The sequence below is a fragment of the Lissotriton vulgaris genome, chromosome 3_1, assembly GCF_964263255.1.
Source record: "Lissotriton vulgaris chromosome 3_1, aLisVul1.2, whole genome shotgun sequence".
In the NCBI taxonomy this organism is placed as follows: domain Eukaryota; kingdom Metazoa; phylum Chordata; class Amphibia; order Caudata; family Salamandridae; genus Lissotriton; species Lissotriton vulgaris.
In genome coordinates this window covers 1,351,675,133-1,351,699,928 of record NC_141689.1, presented here as the reverse complement: position 1 = coordinate 1,351,699,928, position 24,796 = coordinate 1,351,675,133, and the positions used below count along the sequence as shown (strand labels likewise).

The window sequence follows — 24,796 nt, the reverse complement described above, 5'->3', positions numbered from 1 at the left end:
CATGTATCTACCCATCCCATTCCTCTCACCATGCCATTCAGTTTAGTAGGTGTATCCGATGGCACCTCACCCCCCAGCCTGTGTCGATCCATCCGTGCATTCATCACATCGTTCCAGTCCCCGCCAATTACTGCCATAACATCGGGGATCTCGACCCACACACCAAATAATTTTTCTATAAGGGCAACCTGAAGCTGGGGCGGGGCGTGAACACTCCCAAAGACTATCTGCTCAGTGCCTATCTTGCCCTGAATAAACACATACCTGCCCTGCGTATCGGCCCACTGAATCTCATGAGTGTAGGACAGCTTGCGGTGCACCAGGATGGCTACCCCTCGAGATCCCCTCACAAACCCAGCATGAAACACTTGCTGGTAGCCATATAGCTGTAGACTAAGGGTCTTGGAACCCATAAGGTGAGTCTCTTGCCACAGCAACACATCAGCCCTGTCCCTCTTCCCTTGTCGCCGGACTGCTACTCTTTTTATCCTGTCCAGCATCCCCCGTACATTCCAGCTCACAACACGCATCGATGCCCTTTGTAGGCCTGATTTGGAAGCCTCAACCGCCATCCATGGACTGAAGAGCATACAACCCGTGCGCTAGAGGCCACACACACACATCCCGCTTCAATAGGACCCAAAAGAAAACTGTGCAGATAAACGCAACCCCCCCTCCCGTATCCCCCTGTAACACACACCCAACAAACCCCCCAATCCCCACCCCATTCCCAGTCACCCTTTCAACTTCCCCGCCACCCCCCACCCCATACCTCAGTAACAATGAAGTACCTGTTGCGGTATAGATTATCTCCGACCCCCAACGGGAGGTTAGAGACCCACTATTCCAATGGATCCCCATGAACTACCCACACAGTCCCAACTTACCCCACACTAAACTAACTCCTCTAACCGAGGGGTTATGCCCGCCCTCTCGTCTTCGTCTCCCCAACCCACGTCTCAGGGTTGTCTAAATGCTGATGCATCAGGTATCTTAGTCAATAGACTGCAAAGGGGTTCCGTCGCCCAAGGGACGGGCGCCGACCTCTGACCTCTCTCTAGAGCTTTGTCCGTAGTCTGCCAAGTGTCTTTGGGTCTCATGCATCCGGATTCTGAGAGTCTGTAGTTTCGGCCGCTTCTGCCGCGCCAACATTAAGAGGAGGATTCTTCTTGGTGCGTGACCTCCAGTTACTCCTGCTCCGCGAGCGTCGAGGGGTCCTCGGGGGCCCCGCCGTGGATGATGAATCCGAGTCCCGACTCGGAGGGGTGTTAACTCTGATGCGGACCGTTTCGTCTGTCCAGGCAAAAACTTCCTCTGGAGTATCAAAGAAGTGAGTCCGGTACTGGAAGACCACCTGCAGGCGGGCCGGGTAGAGCAAGGCATACTGGAGATTGAGGCCTCGCAGCCGCGCCTTAGCCGCAGTGAAGGACTGGCGTTGTTGCTGGACTAGCCTGGTGTGGTCTGGGAATATGAGGATTTTGTGATTTTCAAATAACAATGGCTCCTTCACTCGTGCTTGTCGCAGGATTGTGTCGCGGTGATGATAATTAAGCAGTTTGGCTATCACAGGCCGCGGGCGATCTCGCTCAGGCGGCTTCTGGGTCAGTGCTCGGTACGCGCGTTCAATTATAAAACAGCGCGAAAGGGACTCCGGAGGGAGCCACCCCTCCAACCATTGGGTCAGAAAGGCTTCCATGTCGCCCTTCTCACAGCCCTCCGGAAATCCCACGAACCGCAGGTTGTTCCGCCGAGCACGTCCTTCCTCGTCTTCGGCTCGCATTGCAAGGCCCTTTTGAATCCCTTCCATATTGGCCACCTTCTTCTTGAGTGTCGCCACGTCGTCTTCTACGTCGGTAATTCTGGTCTCAGTCTCAGTGATGCGGGCCACGGCGTTACGCAGGTCTTGACGCAGCAAGGTAACATCAGCTCCAACTGCCCCTATTTTTGCCTCTAGCATGTCCCTGGATTGTGTTATCGCTGCCATAAGGGCCGCATTGTCCGGCCCAGACGTCTGGGCGCTTCCAGATGCCCCGGTTCCTCCAGTTGGCCCAGTAAATTTATCTATTGTGCCTTGCTTCGAGGCGCCTCCTTTGTTTCCACCCCTCGTCATGGCTGCCACTCGATACGGGCACTAGGTTCGGAGCACCGCAGGGGCTGCAGGTCGGGCACCCCAATCTCTTTGATCACAGGGCTGTGGCCGGGCCTTTCTCAGACTGTGTTGCCACCTATGATGTCGCTCCAATGACACGTTGCCACCTTCAATGATCTCCAGCCAGAGGCAATTAGTCCAAACCCAATGCGGGGGGGGGGCACACGTGTTACAGACCTGTCCAGGAGCTACTCCGGAGGTACAATCCCCTCTCTACAACAGCCCGGGGCCTCAAGGCACGCAGGTAGTCGCTAGTCTGCGCTGGATCATCTGCCCCAGCCACCTGGGCCCTCCGCGTCTCGGCCAGCTCATGTCCATCCAGGGCTCAGGTGTCAGCTCTCCAGCATACCCTCTTCAGAGGTCGCCCCAGTGGCTCGATCGCGCTGCTGAGAAGGGTGCTCGCCGTGGCCCGCCTCGTGTGTCGTGTGGCTGGGTCAGGGTCTCATCTGGGCGCAGTATGTTACTTCCGCCCCCGCCGCCGCGAGTGCGGCCACCGTCTTTCTCAACTCGCCAGGGGGTGGGGGGGGGGACAACACAGGATATCGCCACCGTAGTATCCACAGCACTATTGACTCCCCCCGCGGTCCGACACGACCGCGACCCGGCCCCTTCGCACTCCCCCGGCCCGCAGCTTGTGCAGCCTCAGACTCCCAGGTGTGGCAGCGGGTGCTCCGTTGCAGCAGTGCGGCACGGTCTACTCACTGTGGCCCGCCGTGCGCCGGATGTAGGTTTTCCGTCCACTGCTCCCCGCCGGACCCGATCACGCCTCACTTCCGCCCAGGCACACTCGGGCTCGAGGTCCCGGCTTCCGCAGAACCGGCAGGCCTCCCCACCACAGGTCCCGGACCGCCGCCGAGCAGGCAATCGGAGCTCCGCAAATCGCCGTCAGGGCTTCCCCGCCACCTCCAACGCCAATATATCACTACTGAGACGTCTCAGGGTTGGGGAGATTGAGGATAAGTGACGGATATTTCGGCGGCGGGACGGAGCTCTCTCAGGCTGCGTCCGCCATGTTTGCCGCCTTGGCCACACCCCCATTGGCATACTGTTTTGGACAGCCCCCACCCTAATTAAAATTTGCCCAAAAAAATCCCTAGCGTCTAGTAGGCTTTCTGCACCCCCTGAGTGGCAGATGGGGCAGTAGCCCCCAATCTACCCCCCCAGGGAGGAAAAAAAGCCCACTAGACGCCAGGGATTTTTTGGGCAAATTTTAATTTGTAAGTAAGTAAGTAATTCTTCATTGCTCAGTTAATTAAAACCATTGCAATCAGCATATTTACATGTAAATGAACTTAAAGTAACATTTTTGTCTAATAAAACATTGCTATCAAACATTTCAGTAAAATTAACTTAAAATTTTTATAAGAACTACTTGAAGCTAAAAAAATATATGGTGCAAGACGTTAGGCTTTCGCTTATCTAAATGCTAAGTCATTGTGTAGACAGGAAGGGTCTTTATTCTTGTCCGTACCGCAATGGGCTCTTGGAGCAGTTATGTGCAGGGCCGTCTAAGGTATGTGAAAAAATAAAAAGCAAGCCCATAGACTCCCTGCAGCCTTTACAGATTCTTAAGAGTTTGTGACCCGTCCGTGGTGATCGTGGCTTGAGTTTGTGGTAGAGGCTTACTGGGGCGGCAGTCGGAGTTAAATGTTTTGTGGGTTAGTTTCTTCCGGGCTCTCCCTTCTGTCATTCTGCTTCTTACCAGCTTTTTCCAGGATTTTTACCAGATGACTTGCTAATTGGATGTTTTTTCCATCGAAGCATGCTTTGACTGCCTGCAGGCATGTCCTTATTTCCAGTTTCTTTAGGGTTGGCTTTAGATGTTGTCAGCGCTCCTTGTCCAGACCTTTGCAGATGCATATTAAGTTAAGGATGTCCTCTTTTGTATCCCCACATAATCGGCAGCTTGATGGCGTTTGTGGCCGTTTCCACATGGGAAGATGGATTTGTGATGGGAGGATACCCAGCCTGAGTCGTATGAATTTCTCCTTTGTAGGCCGTGTGAAACCGGTTCCTAAGTAGCTTTGGCATGAGCTACTGGTGTAGTTTTGGATGACAGTCCAACCATGAGCCCTTTTTGTTAATGCAGCTTTGTCCTCTATTAGTGACATGATCCTTACAGATTTATTTGCTAGTTGTTTGAACAAGTTATGTAAGATATTGCTCTTCCAAGCGTCTTGTAGCTTCAAAGTTTCTATGGAATGCTTTAGATAGGTTGCGGCAGCACTCGTGTTTCTCCCTGATAGCTCATTCCAGAGATGGTAGTCCATGGATGAGGCATCGGCTCCTCGTATTTTATGCCAACTTTTGACATAGGCACCCATTCTTTCTATTCCTTGGTTCCTCAGGCCAAATTCAAGTCTTATTTGTGCTTGGGAGGTGTATTTAGGCAGATTGAATAACATTCACATTGCCCTGGCTGTTGTATTGTTCAGTATCTGTGCTTCCCTTCCTCGGAGGCATTCACTTCCGTAGGTGATGGCCGGTGTTAGTTTTGCTTGAATTATTTGTAGGAGTGGAGTGAAACTACGGCCAGATACTTTCTTTTTGAGATGTCTCAGTGCAGCCGATATTGTGGTACCTCTCCTTGATATTGCTCCCTTCTGAGGGAGGAATGTCCCCTTTCTGTCAACAATTACACTCAGCTATTTGTACCCGTCCACGGTTTCCACTGTTAGGCCTCCCATTTGCCAGAGAAATTTGGATGTGGCCGTCTTCACATTTATTCTCATGGCTTTTGTTTTGGAGAGGTTTATTCTGAGGCCATTCGTAGCTGCATGGATGTATGTTGTGTTGATTAGGTGTTGTAGCCCTATTGGCGTCCGGCTAATAAGCACGATGTCATCGGCGTACATCAAGTTTGAAACAATAAGTCCTCCTAGTTTTGGGGAGTGAGGATTGCATTCGTCTAGCTTTGGAGAAAGATCCAACATAAAAATGTTGAAAAGGGTCAGGGCTAGAACGCACCCTTGTTTAAGGCCCTTGGTCGTCAGTACATTTCTTGACAGGCAGTCTCCTGAGCCCTGCTTGATTTGTACCCATGTGTCCGTATGTAATAGCATCAGTTATGATAGTAAAGTTGTCTGCATTTTCCTGTTGGCCAGCTTCTCCCATAGTAAGTTTCTGTTGATGTTGTCGAATGCTGAAGTAAAGTCAATGAAGCATACATAGAGGGGTAGGCTGGTGAGTTTGGCGGATTCAATTAGCAGAGTTAGGGCCAGAATATTTGTCGTTGTTCCTAATTTTTTCCGAAAGCCTGTCTGGGTGATGGGGATTACAGCATTTTAATTTACCCATTCCGTGAGCTCCTCTAGTAATAGACCAGCATCGTATTTGGCCTCGTTGTCGATTAAGGCAACACATCAATATTTTTTGGTTAATTTTTGCTGCCTTTCTTGTGAATTGAAGTTATTATTGAACCTTTCCATGAGTAAGGAATTGATCCCGTTTCAGAAATCAGTTTGAATAGTGGCAAAAGAGATGCTGCCCAGTATTCCGGATTTCGTTTGTACAAATTGGGAGGAATTCCATTGGGGCCTGGCGCCCCGTCTGTCTTCCCTTTTGCTATCCTGCTTATGATTTGTTTTTCTGAAAAGCTCATTGAAGTTGGCTCTATTGGTTGTATGCTGTCTAAGGTTTTTCTATTGAGTTCTGATGGCTTCTTGGAAGAGTTATTTGTTGTTACATTGAAGTGTAGCCGTAAATATTCAGACCAGGCTTCTTCGGTGATATGTGAGTTTATGCTGGGTATTCTTGAGTCCTGGAGGTCGTTTACTGTCTTCCAGAATCTTCCACTGGTGCTGTATCCTTTTGCGTCATGGAGCAGCTTAGCCCCTAGGTCTTCCTCTGCCTCCCTTTTCAGGTTCCAGATTAGTTTCTTCTTGATGGATTTTTGTTTTTGCAGTTCCTTTTGGACTTCTTTGTCCGGACCTTCTCGGTATAGTTGCCGCAATAGTTTATTGATGTTTCTCTTATGGATCTTTAAGTTTATGTTCTTTTTTATTTTCTTGTCTTCCTCTTCCTTGTTATGAGAACTCTTTTTGGAGCTTGGTTGATTTTGATATTCCAAGTTTTTGAGGACCATTTTTGAGCTTGTTTTAGCAGTTCCAAGGCTGCTGGTAAATAATTCCCATCGATTATCTGTCCGGGACTCCATGCTTTTTTTCCCACCGTTTTTTAGCTTCTTTTTCAAAACCTTCCAAGTTATGCTTTTTGCATGTTATCCTTTTTTGTATAACCGAGTATGATGATGTTGTGAATGTATCTAGGACCCTAATTAAATATTCCCGATTCATGCCCTTATGTGGTTATAATAAATCATATCCTTTTAAAGGCATAAGAATCATATCCCATATTTAGTCATAGCCAATGCAGTCCAACTACGGCAAGGCTACTTCCCTAGACTTCTAGAAAGTACAACGCGTTCTTTAAACAAACCAAGCCTCCAGCAGCCCGGGAATTTCTCCTGCTTCTGTTTTGATTTGTCCTAGAACTCCTGAGAGTCCTGAAAGAACTGCCAGTTCTTAGTGACAGTTCTTAGTGGCGTCTTATGTCCAACCTTACGTCAAACTCGGCACCTTCCTGGTATAAATATACCAGCATTTGCCTTAAGCAAACACACAGTGGTTTGGAGCAGAGTGGCTATCTACTTACCCAAAGCCCACCTGATGCGAGTGCCGAATGACGCCGACCCTCCCATTTGACGCACTGAGAGAGACGATGTCTTTTCTCCTGCCGAGAAATCCAGCTCCAGTGTTTCCAGTCACCCTTGCGGGTTGCTGGGAGATCGAGTCCTGAGAAAGAGATACAAGACCTCCTTCATTCTAAAACCAAGGTACGGAGCTGATTAGATCCTTAGAGAATTCTTGATTCAGATTCTTGGCAAAAATAACTTAACTTAAACTGCAGCTCACTTACTCCTTCCCTCGTACTAGGCTTAGTTTAGGTACACCGGGGTAGGCGTATCTTAGAAGCACCAGTTGAGTACGTTTAGTCAACTTTTATCATTATATGTATTGTATATATTTTATCCGTTTTAAGTATCATATGGCTCAGAAACCATATAAATGCTTTTACAGTATTATTTCATAATACTCCTTTTACTGTACGCGCTTTACTTTATGACAAGTTTTCCAATTGTGGCAATTCACTTCTCTTGCATGAGAAAGAAGACTGCTCAATAAATAACAACTTTTATTGAAAACGCCCGTCTCTCTATTTCTCTGCACTCTGGTGAAACTAAACATGCACGATTGACTGAGTGAAATAGCTATCTATTGTTTTCACACAACTCTGAAGATATACTCCTTATTCTGTCGGGAGCAAAGTTGTCATGTTTATGCGGTTGTCAGAAGCTAATCCCTTCTTGTCTATTCAGGAAAGTTAACTCATTCCTGTTCACTCAAGAAAGTTTCTAGTGACCTCTGAGCTAGCTGGCATTCATAATTAAGTCTAACATATTCAATAGAGACATAGTCAACCTCAGTCCTACGTCTAAACTATTGTTTATGTTATTCTAATGCGCAGAGCCTATTGGGACTATAGGAACTACACTACATGGCGCCCAACGTTTGGTAAAGCGATAATCTAACGCAAGATACTAGAGTAACTCAGTCGTGCTTTTCACACAGACCCCTTTTTCCCGTAAAAACTCCAATAGACGTCTGGAGTGGGTTAAAGGTTAATATCCGCCAGAACTTAGTAGGAAGAGATTCATATGTATTAGTTTTTGGTTTAGTCAACGTTGAAGGATTTTGTGAAAAAACATGGGCCCCCTGGTACGGATGAGAATCCTGGGTCAGGGAAAACATACAATGTGAAGGTAACCACCCAGGCTATCTGTATAGCAAACACCAGCTATATATTCAACTGCAACATTCCCAAAATTAGAAAACTTAAACCATAACACAAACAATCATAAATGATATCAAAAATAGTGTATTTTAATAAAAACAGGGATATATTTTTTACAATGTAAATATACAATTATAATGAATTGTTGATAAAAAGTGATATATTTTATATTTAAGAAAACACGAATTAAAAAACATTAGACGGGCAATGATACATGTCCTATCTATTGTTGCTGTGGCTGTTGTATATGAGACTCATATACAACAGCCACAGCAACAATAGATAGGACATGTATCATTGCCCGTCTAATGTTTTTTAATTCGTGTTTTCTTAAATATAAAATATATCACTTTTTATCAACAATTCATTATAATTGTATATTTACATTGTAAAAAATATATCCCTGTTTTTATTAAAATACACTATTTTTGATATCATTTATGATTGTTTGTGTTATGGTTTAAGTTTTCTAATTTTGGGAATGTTGCAGTTGAATATATAGCTGGTGTTTGCTATACAGATAGCCTGGGTGGTTACCTTCACATAGTCAACGTTGAAGGATACAGTGTTCCAAAATATTGGGCACCTAATCTTTGTTTCCTTGAAACTCGCTCTGCAAACTTTCTGTCAGCAAAAATGCCGGAAAGTGACGAAGAAAGAGATGCTTTGGCAGCTCAACTCTTAGCGGATGACACAATAATCCAAAATGACGACTCGGATGCTATAATCATCCCGGTCAATATAAGGAAAACTATAACTATGAAACTTATAGAAAATGGAGTATCATCAAGAGGTGGTAAAGTCATATTTGTGGTAGAGGCCCATGAATATCGGCAGACAGAGGTATTCTATTCCTTGATACATTTTCCAGCAGCACATGCTGTGACACGCAAGTTCCACTACTACAAAATAGAGGAATCTCCACAGGAATACGCCCCTTTTGAGGACGTTGAAATTCCACTAACACACCAAGAACACCTGCTCTGGTTTAATGGCACCCTAAAACATCAAAATCACATTACCAGGCTCGGTCCACTAGGTAGATCAGGAGCCACATGGCCGGTTCTAGCCAGCTACACACCACATCCAGACATTGAAAAAATGTCAGACCAGGAACTTTTAGTTCAACTAAAACAACTAATTAAAATACATAGACAATTGGTCCAATATGTCATGCGGACTTCAACAGTCCAACCTGCAATTAGAATTCCACAAAACACCCCTCAACAGGGGAACACAAATAAAATTACACCACAGAATATACAATCATGTATTGGTAAAATACCTGCAAAACGGGAACAAATTCCATTCTGGTTAGCTCAAAAAATTACTCAAATAGAGGCAGTATTTCCTTATACTACCCCTCACGACAAACACAGAATTCTGACTATCTGTCTCCCAATGGGGATCGCACCACATGTGGAGGGCTGTGACACTTGGGGCACAGTCTTTGCTTCTATCTACACAAAAACACATGGTGTTCCGTCTATGGCGGTTATACCAGACGTACTAAGACAGATTCAAAATGAATACGGTCCAGAACCTGCTTTAACTCTAGGTATGATATTACTGAAAGACTTTAAGCAGGTCTCGGCTATATTACTAGCCAACATAAAAGGAGAAGCAGCATCTGTGGCGATCTGCCAAAAATTGAAAGAGACAGATATAGCAGACCAACCTTTTGAACTTGACAGAATAATTGAAAAATCCTATGAAGAATTAGGGAGAGATAGTTTGGGTGGGAAACCACTAAAACCCCAACTAATTGAAAATTCCGAAAAGAATTTCATTAAAAATAATCTAAACCCTCAAAAGAAAAAGTGGGAGGGTAATAAACAAACCACTCCCAGAGAAAAACAGTTTCAGACCAGAGGAAGGTCTCCCAAACGAACAGATAGATCTCCAGAACGGGGGGGCAAGTCTCCACAACGGGAGCCCTCTAAAAAAAGATACAACCTTAGAAATAGGGACAATTTGAGAAAACCTGACAGATATCAAGATATTGATACACGTCCCTCTCGATCATTTCAGACTTCCTCGCAGAAATCGGAAAGAAGAGGACGGTCAGAACATAAAGAAGAGCACGTTAAGTCCAAAGACAAGGAACCTGCTCATCAAATAAAAAATTACAATTTCCCAGAAAGAAGGTAGCCAGTATTAAAGTAAAACATGCCGAGAATTCTGAGGACACAACTGAAAAATGGAGAGTGGGCCCAGACAATGCTAGACAGCGCAGCAGAAGTGACCATAGCTCGCAAGATCCTGATGAATCTTCTGGAGACAGTGGACACGAATGAATATATTCAGGTGGAAACTGCAGACACCAGAGTTAGCATGCCCCATAAACTATATGAAATAACATTACATATGGAGGGAGATAAACCTAGGAAAATAACACGTCTCTTCTGGGAAAATCTATCTAAAGGTTATGATATGCTTTTAGCAGAGAAAGACTGGCCACCAGAGTTTGTCAGGGAGTGCTCACATGGCGAAGAAATGATTATGCCTGCCTTCTCAAATCACATTCCAATACATAAAAAATACACATTTGCTAGAAAATGGGCAGTGGCCCAAGCCCCTGCATTATATAAAAATCATGTAGGATGGGATGAGGATTAAAATCCAGTTAAAAAATCAACCAACTGCTCAGAGGCAGTATCCTGTTAAGCAAGAAGCTAAAAAACAAGTCAGAGAGATCTTAGATCAACTTGAATATCGGGGGGTGGTTGAAACATGCACCTCACAAATGAACAATCCTTTGTTTCCTGTCTCCAAACCAGACAATTGATATCATCTAGTTTTGGACTACAGACACCTAAACTCTTGTTGCAAAACTTTTGCAGTACAAAACTCACACAGTGCAGCACTAATGAATAACATTGTGCGCAAGAAATATAAAACGACATTAGATATTTCAAATGGTTTCTTCTGTCAAAACACAGCACCTGAAAGCAGATATTTGACCGCTTTCTCCAGCATGGGGACCCAAAAACAATTTTGTCGTCTCCCACAGGGATTCAAGAACAGCCCTTTTGATACACGTCAGGGTTACAGAGTTACTACAAATGTATGATGATGAGGCATTATCTTATGTCGACAACATCTATCTTACAGACGATGACCTGGAGACACACTTGAAAAGAGTGAACACCATCATACTTGGGTTCGCATCTGAAGGGTACAAATTCAACTTTAAAAAGTCACGAATTGCCCACTTAACAGTCCTATTTTTAGGATATGAGTTATCGAGTAAAGGCAAAAGCCTAGCAGACAACTTCTTAAAGAAGTGTGCAGTAGTGTAATCTCCATAAACGCTGAAAAACTTACAATCAATTCTAGGTTTCCTGAATTTCGGAAGAACATACATTCTAAATTATGCAGAGAGGGTTAAACCTCTCTACGAACTAATAAAACCTGATTTTAAACCAATTAGTTGGACTCAGAAACACACGGAAATTTTACGATCATTACAAACAGACATGTTAACTAAAACAAAACTGCAAACATGCGCAAACGAACGCAACCTTGTAATCCGAGTCATCCCAGGAAGATGCGGATTCACATACCTGACCTCTAATGAGGGAGAAACGGTACCAATAGCTGACAAATCACACTTTTACACACAAGCTGAAATGAAATTCAGTTCTACTGAAAAAATTCTAACTGCTGTTCAAACTGCTGTAGCAAAAGAAAGAGCCCTAGCCCAAGGTAAGAGCATATCTGTATTAACAGCAGTATCAACCCGCGAGGCAGTAACAAGACCAGGCATTCTAAATGCTAAAGCTCTAGATCCAAAATGGATACAATGGGAAAATTCTCTTGCAACAGAAGACGTGAAACACGCATTTGTTCCGAAAATGAAAAAACGAGAATATCTGGACTATGAAAATGAATGTCCTCTGTCAATCGAAATTCTGCCTCTCGAACATTACACCTGTGTAATCTACACGGACAGATTTGCACAACACTACGTTGTGGAAAAACAAATTTTCAATGCATCGTGCACGATTGTTAAAGGTCGCTGGCGCTTGGGTAAATTTAGACCGATGGTCACTAAAACTGAATCACTCAGAAACTGTACAGCTCAGCGAGCTGAAATAAGATCTCTAAAGATGGCGCTTGAAAATGCTGATCGCAAATTCCCCACACTGATAGTGTGCGATTCGCATTTCTGCGTCCAGTCTTACAATAATTCCATGCAGACCTGGATAAAAAACGGTTACAAAGATAAGAAAGGTGCCACAATAAAGCATAAAAAACTATGGGAACAAGTAGTGCTTTTGCAGAATGAACTACGAAAGACTCACGTGATACATACCCAGAGTCTTCAAAGTGATGGCGTTCACGTTGCAGGGAATTCATTGGCTGACAGAGCCGCAGCGGGTCAACCGGATTCCGTAGCTACAAAAAAGCGTACGAAAAAACAAATAGACGGTGAAACGCTACTAGCAGTAAAAGCCTCTTTGAAAGGCAACTATGCGGCGTTACCGCTAAATTATCCACTCGGAAATACATACATAATAGATGCAAACTCCGTTCCGTTTGCTCAAATTCCTGGAGTGGGGGATAGAGTAATTCCAAACACGAACCGGAGAATCTTCTTGATACAAGAAGCACACATGGGAATGGGTCTGAGGCACCAAGATATCCTGAAATCTCTAATAGAATTACAATCAAGATACTGGTGGCATCGAATGAGCGTGCAAGTTTATAACTTTGCAATGGATTGTCAGGACTGCAATAGAGATCGCAGTCAGGAACTGGACCAGGAGACTGACAATAGCACAGTCAGTCCAGCCCAGACACCTCTGTTAGATAGCATTAGACTGTCTACATGCAGGCGACCCAACGGACGTATGCGGTCCCACAACTACTAGGACGAGATTAATTTGGATGTGGCCCCAGCGCTCGGCCGTCGCCAGAACTGTTATAAGAGATTTGCGGGTCTTTATCGGCACATACGCAATTGGCATGCTACATTCTGACCAGGGTCCTGCGTTTAGCTCTCGGGCTTACAAGGAGGCCATGGCCAGAATGGGCATTGCAATACGGTATTCTAAGTCCATTCCATCCCGAGGGAAATGCGGTAGTGGAGAGAAAAAACCGTGACATAAAGCAATCTATAACAACGAGGGTATTAGGTTCGCGTGACGGGTGGGTCAAACATCTAATAAGTTTCCAACGTAGTCTTAATAATCTGCCAAGAAATTCTCTAGGAGGCATCACTCCGTACGAACTTTTGTTTGGTACAAGAATGATCATTCATGATCTTGATTGTCAAACTTCAGTGGTGAAACAAAAAAGCTTTGATATCAAAGATCGTTTGGCTGTTTTACAGGACTGAAATGAAACAAGAAGAAGTCTAAGTAACACAAAGCTAAAGCCAACGGCCACTGAAGAAAAACCTCCTGTTCCAGCAAGACCTGTCTGGATTCCAAAGATTGGAGATCTGGTCAGAGAAAAGATCGCAGTTAAGAAGGAATTTGGGCCTTCTTACAGAAAAGCAGTACCTGTCTTAGCTGTCAGCGGAACAAGATCAGTAGTACTACCGCCCCTTGCTGGTATAAAGGATAACCGAGTTGTATCAATCAACCTGGTAAAACCACAATCATGTGGCCAATAATAAGTAGTAGGCCCAGTGGACTCCCAAGAAATAGCAGAAGACCAAATCTTGCTACAATCCAAGAGGTTCAAACTGAAAGACTAATCACTTTTGGTAAACCTGCAGTGAATAAAAAAGGACTATGCAACAAGACCATGGAACTTGTACCTCTTGAAACCCAAATTGCAACAGTTCATCAAGAAACACCTGTCTACATTGATGTAGCATCTGAACATACATATCCAAAGATAAATGAAAATCTGGAAGCAATTCCACCAATTGACAGAACTGCATCTGGCTACTTTATCAATTTCGATGACTTTTCTGATGATCCAAGTGAACATGGAAATAAGCCAGCAAACAAAACTTTCAAAAAGAAAATTACAGAGCTCTTTCATCAACTCGGAGAAACATATCTGATTTCACCATGGATTGAATTATGGATTGTGTTAGGCGTACTTTTCCTCCTTCAGTGGCTCATCTTGGTTTTAAGTTTGGGTAGATTTATTGATGGAAAATGTAGTACAATGGACACAGCAAGTCAGAACATCAACTTGGTCCTGAAACCACACAGATCTTCTCACATCGAAAAACGAGAACTATCATCAGTGAACATCACAGCAAATCCTATACCTGGTGGTATAGCATGGGACAAAACGGATTACGAAATCTATGGCCCGGTTGAACCCTTGAAATATCCACATCAATTCAAGATCTCCTTAAGTGACTTTGTATCACCTAGTACTTTCTCTGATGATTGGGACTTTGAAAATATTAATATGATGTCAGATTTAGAAATGTCAGCAAAATTGACAGAACATGATTATTTACAGGGTTCTTCGAATTATGAAGAAATGTATTGCTTCAATCACTTTAGGCATCATTTTCTGCATACATCTGCTAATCCTAGAAATGTTTTCAGTTATAATCAGTGGGAACATTGTCCAACTCCTCCAAAAGGCAGTTCGAAAAATGTTTATGAGACATTCCCATGCTTCTCAGGGTTTAATAACACTAATCCAGAAACGTTTTATTTCAGAATGTTAAATAAGACAGGAAGGAAAACCATGTTGACAAATACTAAACTGATTTATTCTGAAAAATTTGATGAAAAAATGTCTACATTTGGTTTTGAATTTTGGAAAAACAACATTGAGACAAAAACCATCTGGGGTACAAAAGAGTGGCAGGTACAAGGTTTAGAATCAATATTTAGAGTCTGCATGATCCCAGAACAAATAATGTTCCTGAATGACACCATTCAACAAACAACCTGTCTTGGCCTAGCCAAGATAAAAGATTTAAACAACCTGTCTATACCAAAGCCTATGCCTGATAGAAACAACACTACAGATGAGGGGTTAGATGTGTCCCATATTTTAAAACAAAACAGAACAATTCCTGATTGGAACAAATGGTTGATCTGGCCCACAGACACTAATAACTGTCAAGATAGATTCCTGAACAAAACACAGGGGTTCAAACAGAACAGGCCAGACCCAAGATATTCCCAGAGACAACATCCAGGGATAATTACAACATACAGTGTAGGAAAACTGCCTCGAATGGCTACAGAAATCCACCCTACCCGAAATTAAGCAACACTTAACTTTACTTAAAGAAGGTGCGGACTAGCGAGATTTCTTACTGGGACCTCGCAACAGCGTCAAAAACGTTTCATATACGCCGGTATATACGCAGCTTACAATGAAGCTTGGAAAATAACACAAATTGAAACTGCAGAAAAAATACGAGAAATTGATTGTATTAATTTGGAAAAATCACTTTCTGTAGTGGACAATGGGTTAACGACTCTGTACTCCAGAATTTATTCACTGGACAGCATTGTATCATCTGCTATTGATATAATAGAACAGGATATGCTGATGTTACAACATGGTCAATCCCAATTGCGTTCTATTGTACAGCTACGCTGGACGTTACAAAACCTCCGTTCAGGCTACGTGCCATGGCGTCTCATCAACACAACGTCATTATTTTCTATATTTAACCTTACTGATAGACAAATCTCGTTGGCACAAAAAGGAGCAGACTATACGGTGCTGAGCATTGAAAAACTAGAAAAATTTCCATTGACAATGTCAGAACGACCGGTCATTGAATGGATAATACATGGCACCATTACAATCCCGATAACCACGTTTCAGTTTCAATACTGCCAAAAGTATATACCAGCAGGCCTGTATGAAAGGTTGGGTAAAGGATACATCAAGTCAACCTGGAATTTGCCTTATACACATAGATGTTATAGTGAGGGGAAAAAAGAGGTATTTCTTAGTGGTAACAAATGTAAAAAATCACAAAGCTGTACACTTCTGTGTCAAGGTATTAACTTGCATGGAGCCTGCGAAGGTTCATCAAACAACCTTTCATGTCATCTGCACGGCACCCCTGCTACACAGATAGAGCCCTTTTTCAGACAACTTTCCAACGGTAGCTATGTTATAATGAGTGACCACAGCTGTTGTGGTATGATGCCAGGAAAAGCCTATCTCGTGAGCGTTACTTCCAGGGTCATTTGTTGTATGCCAAGTATTGTATCCAAACAGCAATCCAGACATGGAGGCAGCAATATGGCCTTCTGTGAATATCTCTTCTATTCGAATTGATACTTTAAGCAGAATGAAGTCTATTCTTTTACAAACAACTGTGCCTTTAACCTCGTTCAAAGAGACGTATGATCTGCAAGTTGCAAGGACAGCGGCAGAGATACATACCCTATTATCGACAAATTGCCCCGTGCATTTCGTAGAAATGTTAAGCCAAATCTTAAACATGTCAGATACCAGTGGCATCGCACATGTATTTAAGACAATTTTTTCGGGACTGTTAGCACACTTTGAAACAGTTCTGGGCATCTTCCCGAATTTTGTGCATTCTTTATTCGGTGGCCTGCCTCTTGTTTTAGGACTTATAGCAAGAATTTTATTTTTGTTCCTTCTGCTCCAATATGGCAAGCCAAGTCACAGACAAAACTCAGGATACGATGAAATAAACGATCCTAGCAATACGATACCGAGAACCTATCACTAAAGTCCTCGGATTGGGCTGGCTAAGATATCTGAATACTACCTGGTTTCTTTCATTCAGACCAATCTGGCAAGATTGCATCTTACCTGTGCTTCGATGTCTGCTATGCGGAGAAGAATGCATGTTGGAGGTCTGTCTTACACTACCATCAGCAGTACCAATGGACATCGATGCTTTGCTTGGTTCGGTAACGGCTCATGCAACGTGTTGTCCCCAGCGCCTACCTATTCTGATGACGGCATTCGTTGAGACTTCACCATTACGATTAGGTGGCGGTGAAGTATGAGATGAAAGCGGCACCACACAGGTACAACCTTCTGTGAACATTGCTGATCTTGACATCGATGATGGCAGTGAAACTCACATATGCACTGTTTCCACTTTTTCGGAGTTGCCTCAACTTTCACCTACTGTTGTAGATGAATTTTTTGCCGGCCTATCGGAGGTAATGTTCTCTCCTAACAACAGGAATAATATTTGAAATAGCGAGCTCACAGCGTTCCCTGAACTTTGAATTCGGCCTTCAGTTTTGATAAACAGAACTTCTAAAAAAAACATTGGGACTATTTTTCTTCCTGAAAGCGAAATTATTTTTCTCCAGTTCCCAAAATATTTACCTTTTTTTGGCACATGGTACTCTTTTTTTTTTTTAAACATTTTTATTGATATTGCAAGAGGCACATAAAATAGATACATTTACAATTCATAACATAATTATATATTAGCTATTTTCCAAAAGAAAAGAGAGAAGCAGAATACGTGAACATTACAGAGAAAAAAATAACCATAAAGCTATAAGAAACTACAATGTGGTCTCAACCACCATATCTAATCTTGGAAGGTTATTCTGATCCAAATACAATGTCCCAAATCCTTTCTTTTTTCCTCAGAGAATTAGGCCCTCTTAGTCTAGCTAAAGCAATCTCCATGGTGTGTATTTCATTCACCAAGGCCCACCATTCAATAACGTGTGGCGGATCTGGCGTTATCCATGCTCTAGCTATGGTTAATCTTGCACAAGCAAATAAAATAGAATTCAGATCTTTATTTGGACTATTCAGTTCCTGAAGGTCTATTAGAATCAGGTGAGCTGAGAGAGGCGGAATCACAATATGTTTCCTATCTAATACATCTACCACGCTCTTCCAGAACTCTGATAATGCCGGGAATGAATAGAGCATATGGCCGATATCAGCAGCCTCCAATTTACATTTAGGACAGCTTGTGCGTTCATTTTGATAGTTATCTGATGCCCAGCTAGAAATTCTCTGAGGGGTATAATATAATTGGCAGATAGTTCTATAAAGCTGCAATCTGATACTAGAAGACTGTACTACTTGATTAATCTGAAGAAGAGAAGCAGATATTTGCTTGGAGGTTATATTTAATCCCAGCCTAACCGACCATTTGGATGCTAGTTTTCCACAATCATCTCGCTTTGCCTGATTCAGAAGCCCATAGCTTTCACTAATCAGTGATTTAGTGCGATCTGAGTACAGGCATTGCAAGATGTCCGAGTGTCTTATTTCTTTGACATTCATCTTATGAACAAAGAAGTCTTGGAGTTGCATATATTTAAAATACATCCTATCATTCAGATTGTGTGTTAATTTAAGCGAAGTAAACCCTAATAGTCCATCAGAGCCATAAAAATCTCCAAGTGTATTAATGCCGCAGCTAGACCATACTGTCCCAGCCCCATCTGAAAAAATTCCAGGAAGTCCTGGATTCCCCCATAGCCTTAATTCGGAATTGAAAAAAGATATCTTATCAAGAGTCATTATCTGTTTCCAAATTCGTACAATATGCCTAGCAGTCTTAAATTTTACTCGTTTGAAGTAATTTGGGTCATTGGCTCGGTCCATAAATTGTTTGCTATCAGGCCCTAGCATTAGTTGATGAAAAAATAAGGAGTTATCATTTCTCAATAAACTGCGGATCCGACCAAAAAAGGAAGCAAAAAAATTTCATTTGAAATCGGGAAACATTAAACCGCCCTTTTCATTCGGACGTTTTAGGAGATTTATTGCTCTCCGAGCTTTTTTGTAGCCCCATATATAACTAGAGCAAACTCCATCAAGTTTTTAAAAAAAGAATTATTAAGACGTAGCGGGATTGATCTAAATAAATAAAGAAATTTGGGTGTGATTTTCATTTTTATTAGATTTATACGCCCAACCAGGCTAAGCGGTATCTTGTGCCATTTTTTAAGAGACTTGGCAACTTCTTTTAGTAATGGATCATAGTTGAGGGCTATTATTTCAGCAGTCTTTGCAGATATTTTAACCCCCAAATATACAGCATTAGCACATAGGCCCAATACCTTAGTGGAAGGATTATAATTAGCGATGACCTGCATTTTGTTTATATTTAGTTTGTACCCGGATACATTGCCAAAATCTTTTGCTTCTTTTGTTATTGCAGGTATAGCCTTAGCTACATCAGTGGGGAATATCGCAACGTCATCCGCGTATGCGGTGATTTTTAGACTGTTCCCCCTATGCTGTAGTGGAATAATATCATGCTGTGTTAAAAGTGCGTTAAAAAATGGCTCTAATGATAGCGCAAACAACAGGGAGGAAAGGGGGCACCCCTGCTGTGTTCCTCTTCCTATTGGAAAACTGAGAGAGTTCTTTCCTGCATAGCTAAGCTGTGCCATTGGTTGATGATATAATGCCTGAATCCACCCAAGATATTTACCCCCCATGCCGAATGCTTCCAATACTGCCCATAAATATTCCCACCCCACTCGGTCAAATGCCTTTTCAGCATCTAGCATGACCATACCAAGTGGGGTGGAGTTAGTTGACGCGACGTCAAAAGCCGTAATAGCCATATTTATATGGGCAGTAGTGTCTCGTCCTGTAACAAAACCGTGTTGTTGCATATTAACCAATTCAGGCATTAAGGGTGCAAGTCGGTTCGCCAATATTTTAGCGAAGGCCTTAGCGTCCGAGTTAATCAGCAATATGGGTCTATATGACCCACATTCCTCAGCCACCTATTGTTTCTTTAGAAAAAAATACTATCTTGGCTGTTCTCCAAGAAGAGGGAGCTCTCCCAGTTTCTCCGATATAATCTACAATTGATTTAAATAAAGGAAGCAATTCCGTCAAACAAATTTTATAAAGTTCCATAGGAAGTAGATCCTGCCCTGCTGCCTTACCCGAGGCAAGATATAAAAATGCTGTCTTGATTTCATCTGATGTAATCTCTGAGTTTAGAAAATCAACTGCTTCTTTATTTTGTTGTACATTCATATAAGAGCTAAGGTATGATAATATATCTTCCTTAGTAGGCACTTTTTCTGGAGTATACAGTTTACGATAATAATCAGCGAATTGTTCTAGTATCTGATCTGGTTGATTATATGTAACCATATCGCTGCCTTTGATTGCTTTAATATTAGTCCTTGCTCTTTTATCTGCCACTTTGTAAGCGAGCACTTTTCCAATCCTATCCCCGCTTTCATACAGTGTCAGATGGTATTTATGAAGCCTGGCGCTGCTTTTCTCCCTCAGGATCCTCTTAGTATCTGATTGCAATTTCACTAAATCCATTCTTATCCTATCACTATTCAGCTTCCCCTCCATTAAATCATTTGCTAAATTTCGTTCCAGAGCCAGAATATTAGAAGTAATAGACTTCATCTCCTTCCGGGCCTCGGCGTTTTTTTTTAGCACATATTGTTGGGCATGGCCTCTTATGCTTGCTTTGCATGCATCCCAGACAGTTGTTACTATTGTAGTGTTCAAGTTAATGTCTATGAATTCCTTGATGTGTTCTTTCAATTGTGAGATAAATGTTTGATCAGAAATAAGAAATCTGGGAAATGTAAATTGACGTACCTCTCGTTTCTTATTATAAATATTAAATTCCAGTAGTAGAGGATTGTGGTCAGACGTTACTCTAGGACACAATTCTATACTACACCCTTCCAGAATTCTATTTGTTGCCCATACCAAGTCTATTCGGGAACATAATTTATGAGGGGCTGAGTAGTAAGTAAACCCTGCTACATTAGGATACTTAATCGCCATACATTTGTCAAATTATGCAATCAACTAAGTTCCAGTATTGCTGCTCTAACTTTACGCATACGTTGTAATATACCGTGTCTAGTAGATTCCACCGCATAATTCATAACACAATTAAAATCCCCCATAATTAACAGCTCACCCTCCTATTCCAACAATTCAATGTTAAATCAAACATTTTTGGTTCGTCAATGTTAGGCCCATAAACAACACAAAATACATATATACTGTGTTCAAATTGTGCTTGAGCAATTGCCCATCGACCTTTTGAATCAGCAGCCGTCTTCGTAATTTCAATAGCAAAATGTTTCTGTTTTAATATTGCCACCCCTCTGATTGAAGCCCCCAAAGTAGAGCAAACAATAAGTTCGTATCCAATCTGTCCCAATAATTTCCTATCTTTATACCCGATGTGAGTTTCCGATATCATAGCCAAGTGCGGTTTGTACATATTAAGTTCTTCCTGAACCAATCTTCTCTTTTGTTTACTGTTGAGACCTGCCACATTCCGTGCAAGACATCTAATCAGGGTCATATGAAAACCATGGATGAATACATTTCCTCTGTGTTTTTAAATACTTCAAAATGCCGAATTTACTTTTTTTCCATTTTTCATTTTCCACCTCTTGCAATAAATTTTCCCCTACTTGACCAACCCCCCTTAACCCCCCACCAAACTCTTCCACCCTCTAGACCTCCCAAGAAGAACCACCCACTATACCCAGCTGCCGTTGGCATGGCAGCACTACGAGGAGGTAGCTAGGAGGCTTCAACCTTCCACCCCATCCAGAAAACAAAAAAAGAAAAGGATAAAGACAAAAAAAAAAAAAGAGAGAGACATAATTATACTCCATAAGAATACTACTAAATATTTCTATTCCTATGTGCGCATTTGAGAGAACATGCGTGCTCTTAATCCTTAATGCAGGTGCTAAGTTTAGCTAGGGCATGCTCTGCTTCTATTGCATCTGTAAAAAAGTACACCTGCCCATTTTTGATCACTTTTAAGCAAGCTGGCTCTTGTAAATAAACCGTGCAGCCGACAGCCTTGAATGGGTCTATTAATTGGCGAAGTTTTCATTGTCTATCCATCGTGTTTTTAGTCAAATCTGAGCATACAAAGAAGTTCACACTGTCAACTGTCACAGGAGTGTTTGGCTTTGCTTTTAATGAGATTGCTTGTCTCAGAAGAAAATTTCCAAAGTTAATCAGTAAAGGACGCAGATGTTTACTTTCTTTATTCCTTTGAACCAAAGGTAGTCTGTGTACCCTTTGTAGTTGTGTGTCCCAGTCCCAGTCCGCTAGATCAAAAAATGCTTTCTGGAACAGTTTGACAACGTAAGCTCTGGGGTCCGCACCTTCCGCCCCTTCAGGAATTCCGAATAGTCGTAGATTTTGTCTTCTCAAGCGATTTTCCATATCTTCCAGTTTTAGTTCCAAAGTATTTATGCGCTCTGTATGCTGGTAGGTTAACGTTTCAGTATGAACAGCCCCCTCTTCTACCTTCTCGACCCTCCGTTTTAATTCTTCAATTTCTTGCGTAACACCCCCAAGTTTGCCAGATAGCTCTGCCAACGAGTTTTGTACTTTAGTGTTGTCTACTCTCAACTGTAAGAAATAAAGTTGTCCCTCTTGTCTCTGATCCATAAGTGTTTTCAATATCAGGACTACAGAATAGGTAGGGCAATCCACTTCCTGTAGTTCTTCAGAGACAGGTGATTCGCCACTAGAGATAGAATGGTTAGTAATAGTAATGGGAGCGGGGTCAATGTTAATGTTAGTTAATCCAAGAGATCCGGTTTCTCTAACTAAATTTTGGGCAATTTCATTCACACTACAGCCTGGTTTCCTCTGAGGATCCTCTTTATCGACCTCCAAAGATAGAGAGTTTAAAGTCTTCCTGGTCAGAGGGGGGCTCAAAGAAGAAGAAGAATTGGCTCCCCTGAATCCTCCACCGGGCTCGCTCCTGACAGCCTTAGGGCCATTTTCTTGACCCCTCCCTTTGCTTGCATCCATTTTCGTAAAGGGCTTTCATCCCTATTGTTCTTTTTAATGGTATTAGCAGGAGAGAGATTCTTATTAGAGCCCTTTTCAGTTTTGTTTTGGCTTTAGATTTTCCTTTTTTTATTGCCCAAAGTTTTAGCAGCCCCAAGCTCAGTCTTGGCAATGTATGTCTCCTCCCCCTCTTCTAGTATCTCTTCATATTCAATACTGGGGTTCTCGTCCAGATCAACATTCCCTTCTGAAGATAATGCGCCATTGTCTGAGGTATTGATAATATCTTCAGTTTGATTCTCTTTTCCGTCATTTATATTTACCAGAGCGGCGGTTTTTTTTAGAACATCAGTAATTGTTTCCAATTCAGTTTCATTCGCTGAGCGTAATACACCCTCCAAATTCAAATCCAAGACTATGTCATCCTCCAATCCAACCTCCGAGTTTTTACCCTTTTGGTTAGGTACCTCTAACTCCACATCGGGTTTTTCATTCTTGCTGGTTCCTTCACCCGGTATGACTATAGTAACTGTGGTTTCAGCTCTGCCATCTGGCTCTGAAGATTGGGTGTCCACCCTGTCAGCGGGGAGAGTTCCTTTTGAGCATATACTGTCATCGTTAGAAGGTTTAATGTTACCAGTTTCTTGCGCATTTGCCACAGATATCAAGCTTTTACTCCTGTTCACCTCATTAACTTTATAATTCGGTTTTTGAATGTGCGCAATGTCAGTAACAGTATCGGTAGCATTTAGACAGGCATTAGGGTCTGACATCGTGCTGGCTACAAACAGGGGGGGGGGGTCTTATCAGTTGTTTGCTCACCGCCATAGATGCTCCAGTTCCTCTGGGTTCACCCGCGGTTGCTGCCTCAGCCGCTACCAAGTTCCCAGCCACTGCCTTCGGGACCATCGCAGGTGAATCTGCCTTAGTTGTTCTCCCAGCCCCAGCAGTTTGAGTATTCAATTTAGGAGCCATCCTCCAACTCTGCGTCCACCCAGGCTCTGAACACGGCAACCTCGGCTCTCCCTTGGTCCGTTCCCAGCTTTGATTCACAGCAGCTGCAAGCCGTGCGAGACCCGCCTCTCTAAGCCAGCAGCAAAGACGTGGACGGAGACAAGCTGCCTTCCAGGCTTCCAGCCAGTGTAAGTATCGTCCTTCCAAGGTCCGGAGCATTCGATATTCTTAATTTTTTCCAGAAACCAGTTACACGGAGATTCTTTATGCTTAATTAAGCGTCTTTTTCCTTTTCTGTGGTTAACAGCATTCCGATTTTCAAAGAAAAATAGGGAAGCTTTTCATCTCATGGCTGGGGTTTACGGGAGCCTCCACCTATTACTTCCTCCTCACTGCGGCTTCAATCCGCCATCTTGGTTCCCGGCACATGGTACTCTGCTTAAAGTAGAACTATTCTTAGAGAACAGAACTTCTATTTTTAGAGACTCTAGAGACAATATTTTGAATCAGCCTCTAGCACATGTACGAGCTTGTATAATCGTGATGAAATGGTCTCGACCTTCTCTTCTGTATTAAAAGCCATTTCATAAAAGTAACTTTCGTGATTCATTCAGGGAAGATTATAATGCACTACAAAAAATATTATCTGAATGATACCACTGCTTGAAAAACGTACAGTATAATACTAATTTTCGTGTATCAATACCATTTCAAATGCATTTTATGTATTTTGGGGTGCGCTGGAAAACACATGCATACTTATATGTTCAATTCAATTCAAAAATCTTTATTCAAATTTTTGCAAATTCATAAAAGCAATGCAGACCATCCCAAATCAAATACCATTTTTACAGCAATATTAAAAACAGTTTATAAATATAGGTCTCAGATTTACTAAGGGTTCTCCATTGTTTTACGAACATGGGTAATAACTCTTAGAAAAGTGCTAGTGCGGAATATCAACTCTTCATTATTCAAAGTCAACAACATCAAGTTTGATTCCTCCAAAGAAAGTGGTCTGTGCTTTTTAAAATACGGTACTAAAAACCATTTAAAATATTTTTGATAAAATTTACAAAAGAAAAAGAAATGTAAATCAGTTTGGGCACTCACGTCATCACATGGGCACAAATTATTTCCAGATTTTAAAAAGGT

At 42.4% G+C, this 24,796-nt stretch overlaps 2 protein-coding genes across 4 annotated transcripts in view; both read left to right on the top strand.

The window, feature by feature from the left end:
- Positions 1 to 24,796, top strand: part of LOC147727877 (tyrosine-protein phosphatase non-receptor type 9-like) — a 1,887,882-nt gene that overhangs the window by 686,916 nt on the left and 1,176,170 nt on the right. The window lies entirely within an intron of this gene.
- Positions 7,384 to 12,846, top strand: LOC147727880 (uncharacterized). The gene is made up of 2 exons (XM_086963193.1): positions 7,384 to 7,885; positions 8,550 to 12,846. The coding sequence occupies exon 2, from the start codon at positions 8,639 to 8,641 to the stop codon at positions 10,151 to 10,153; it is 1,515 nt and encodes a 504-aa protein (XP_086819319.1). The 5' UTR covers positions 7,384 to 7,885; positions 8,550 to 8,638; the 3' UTR covers positions 10,154 to 12,846.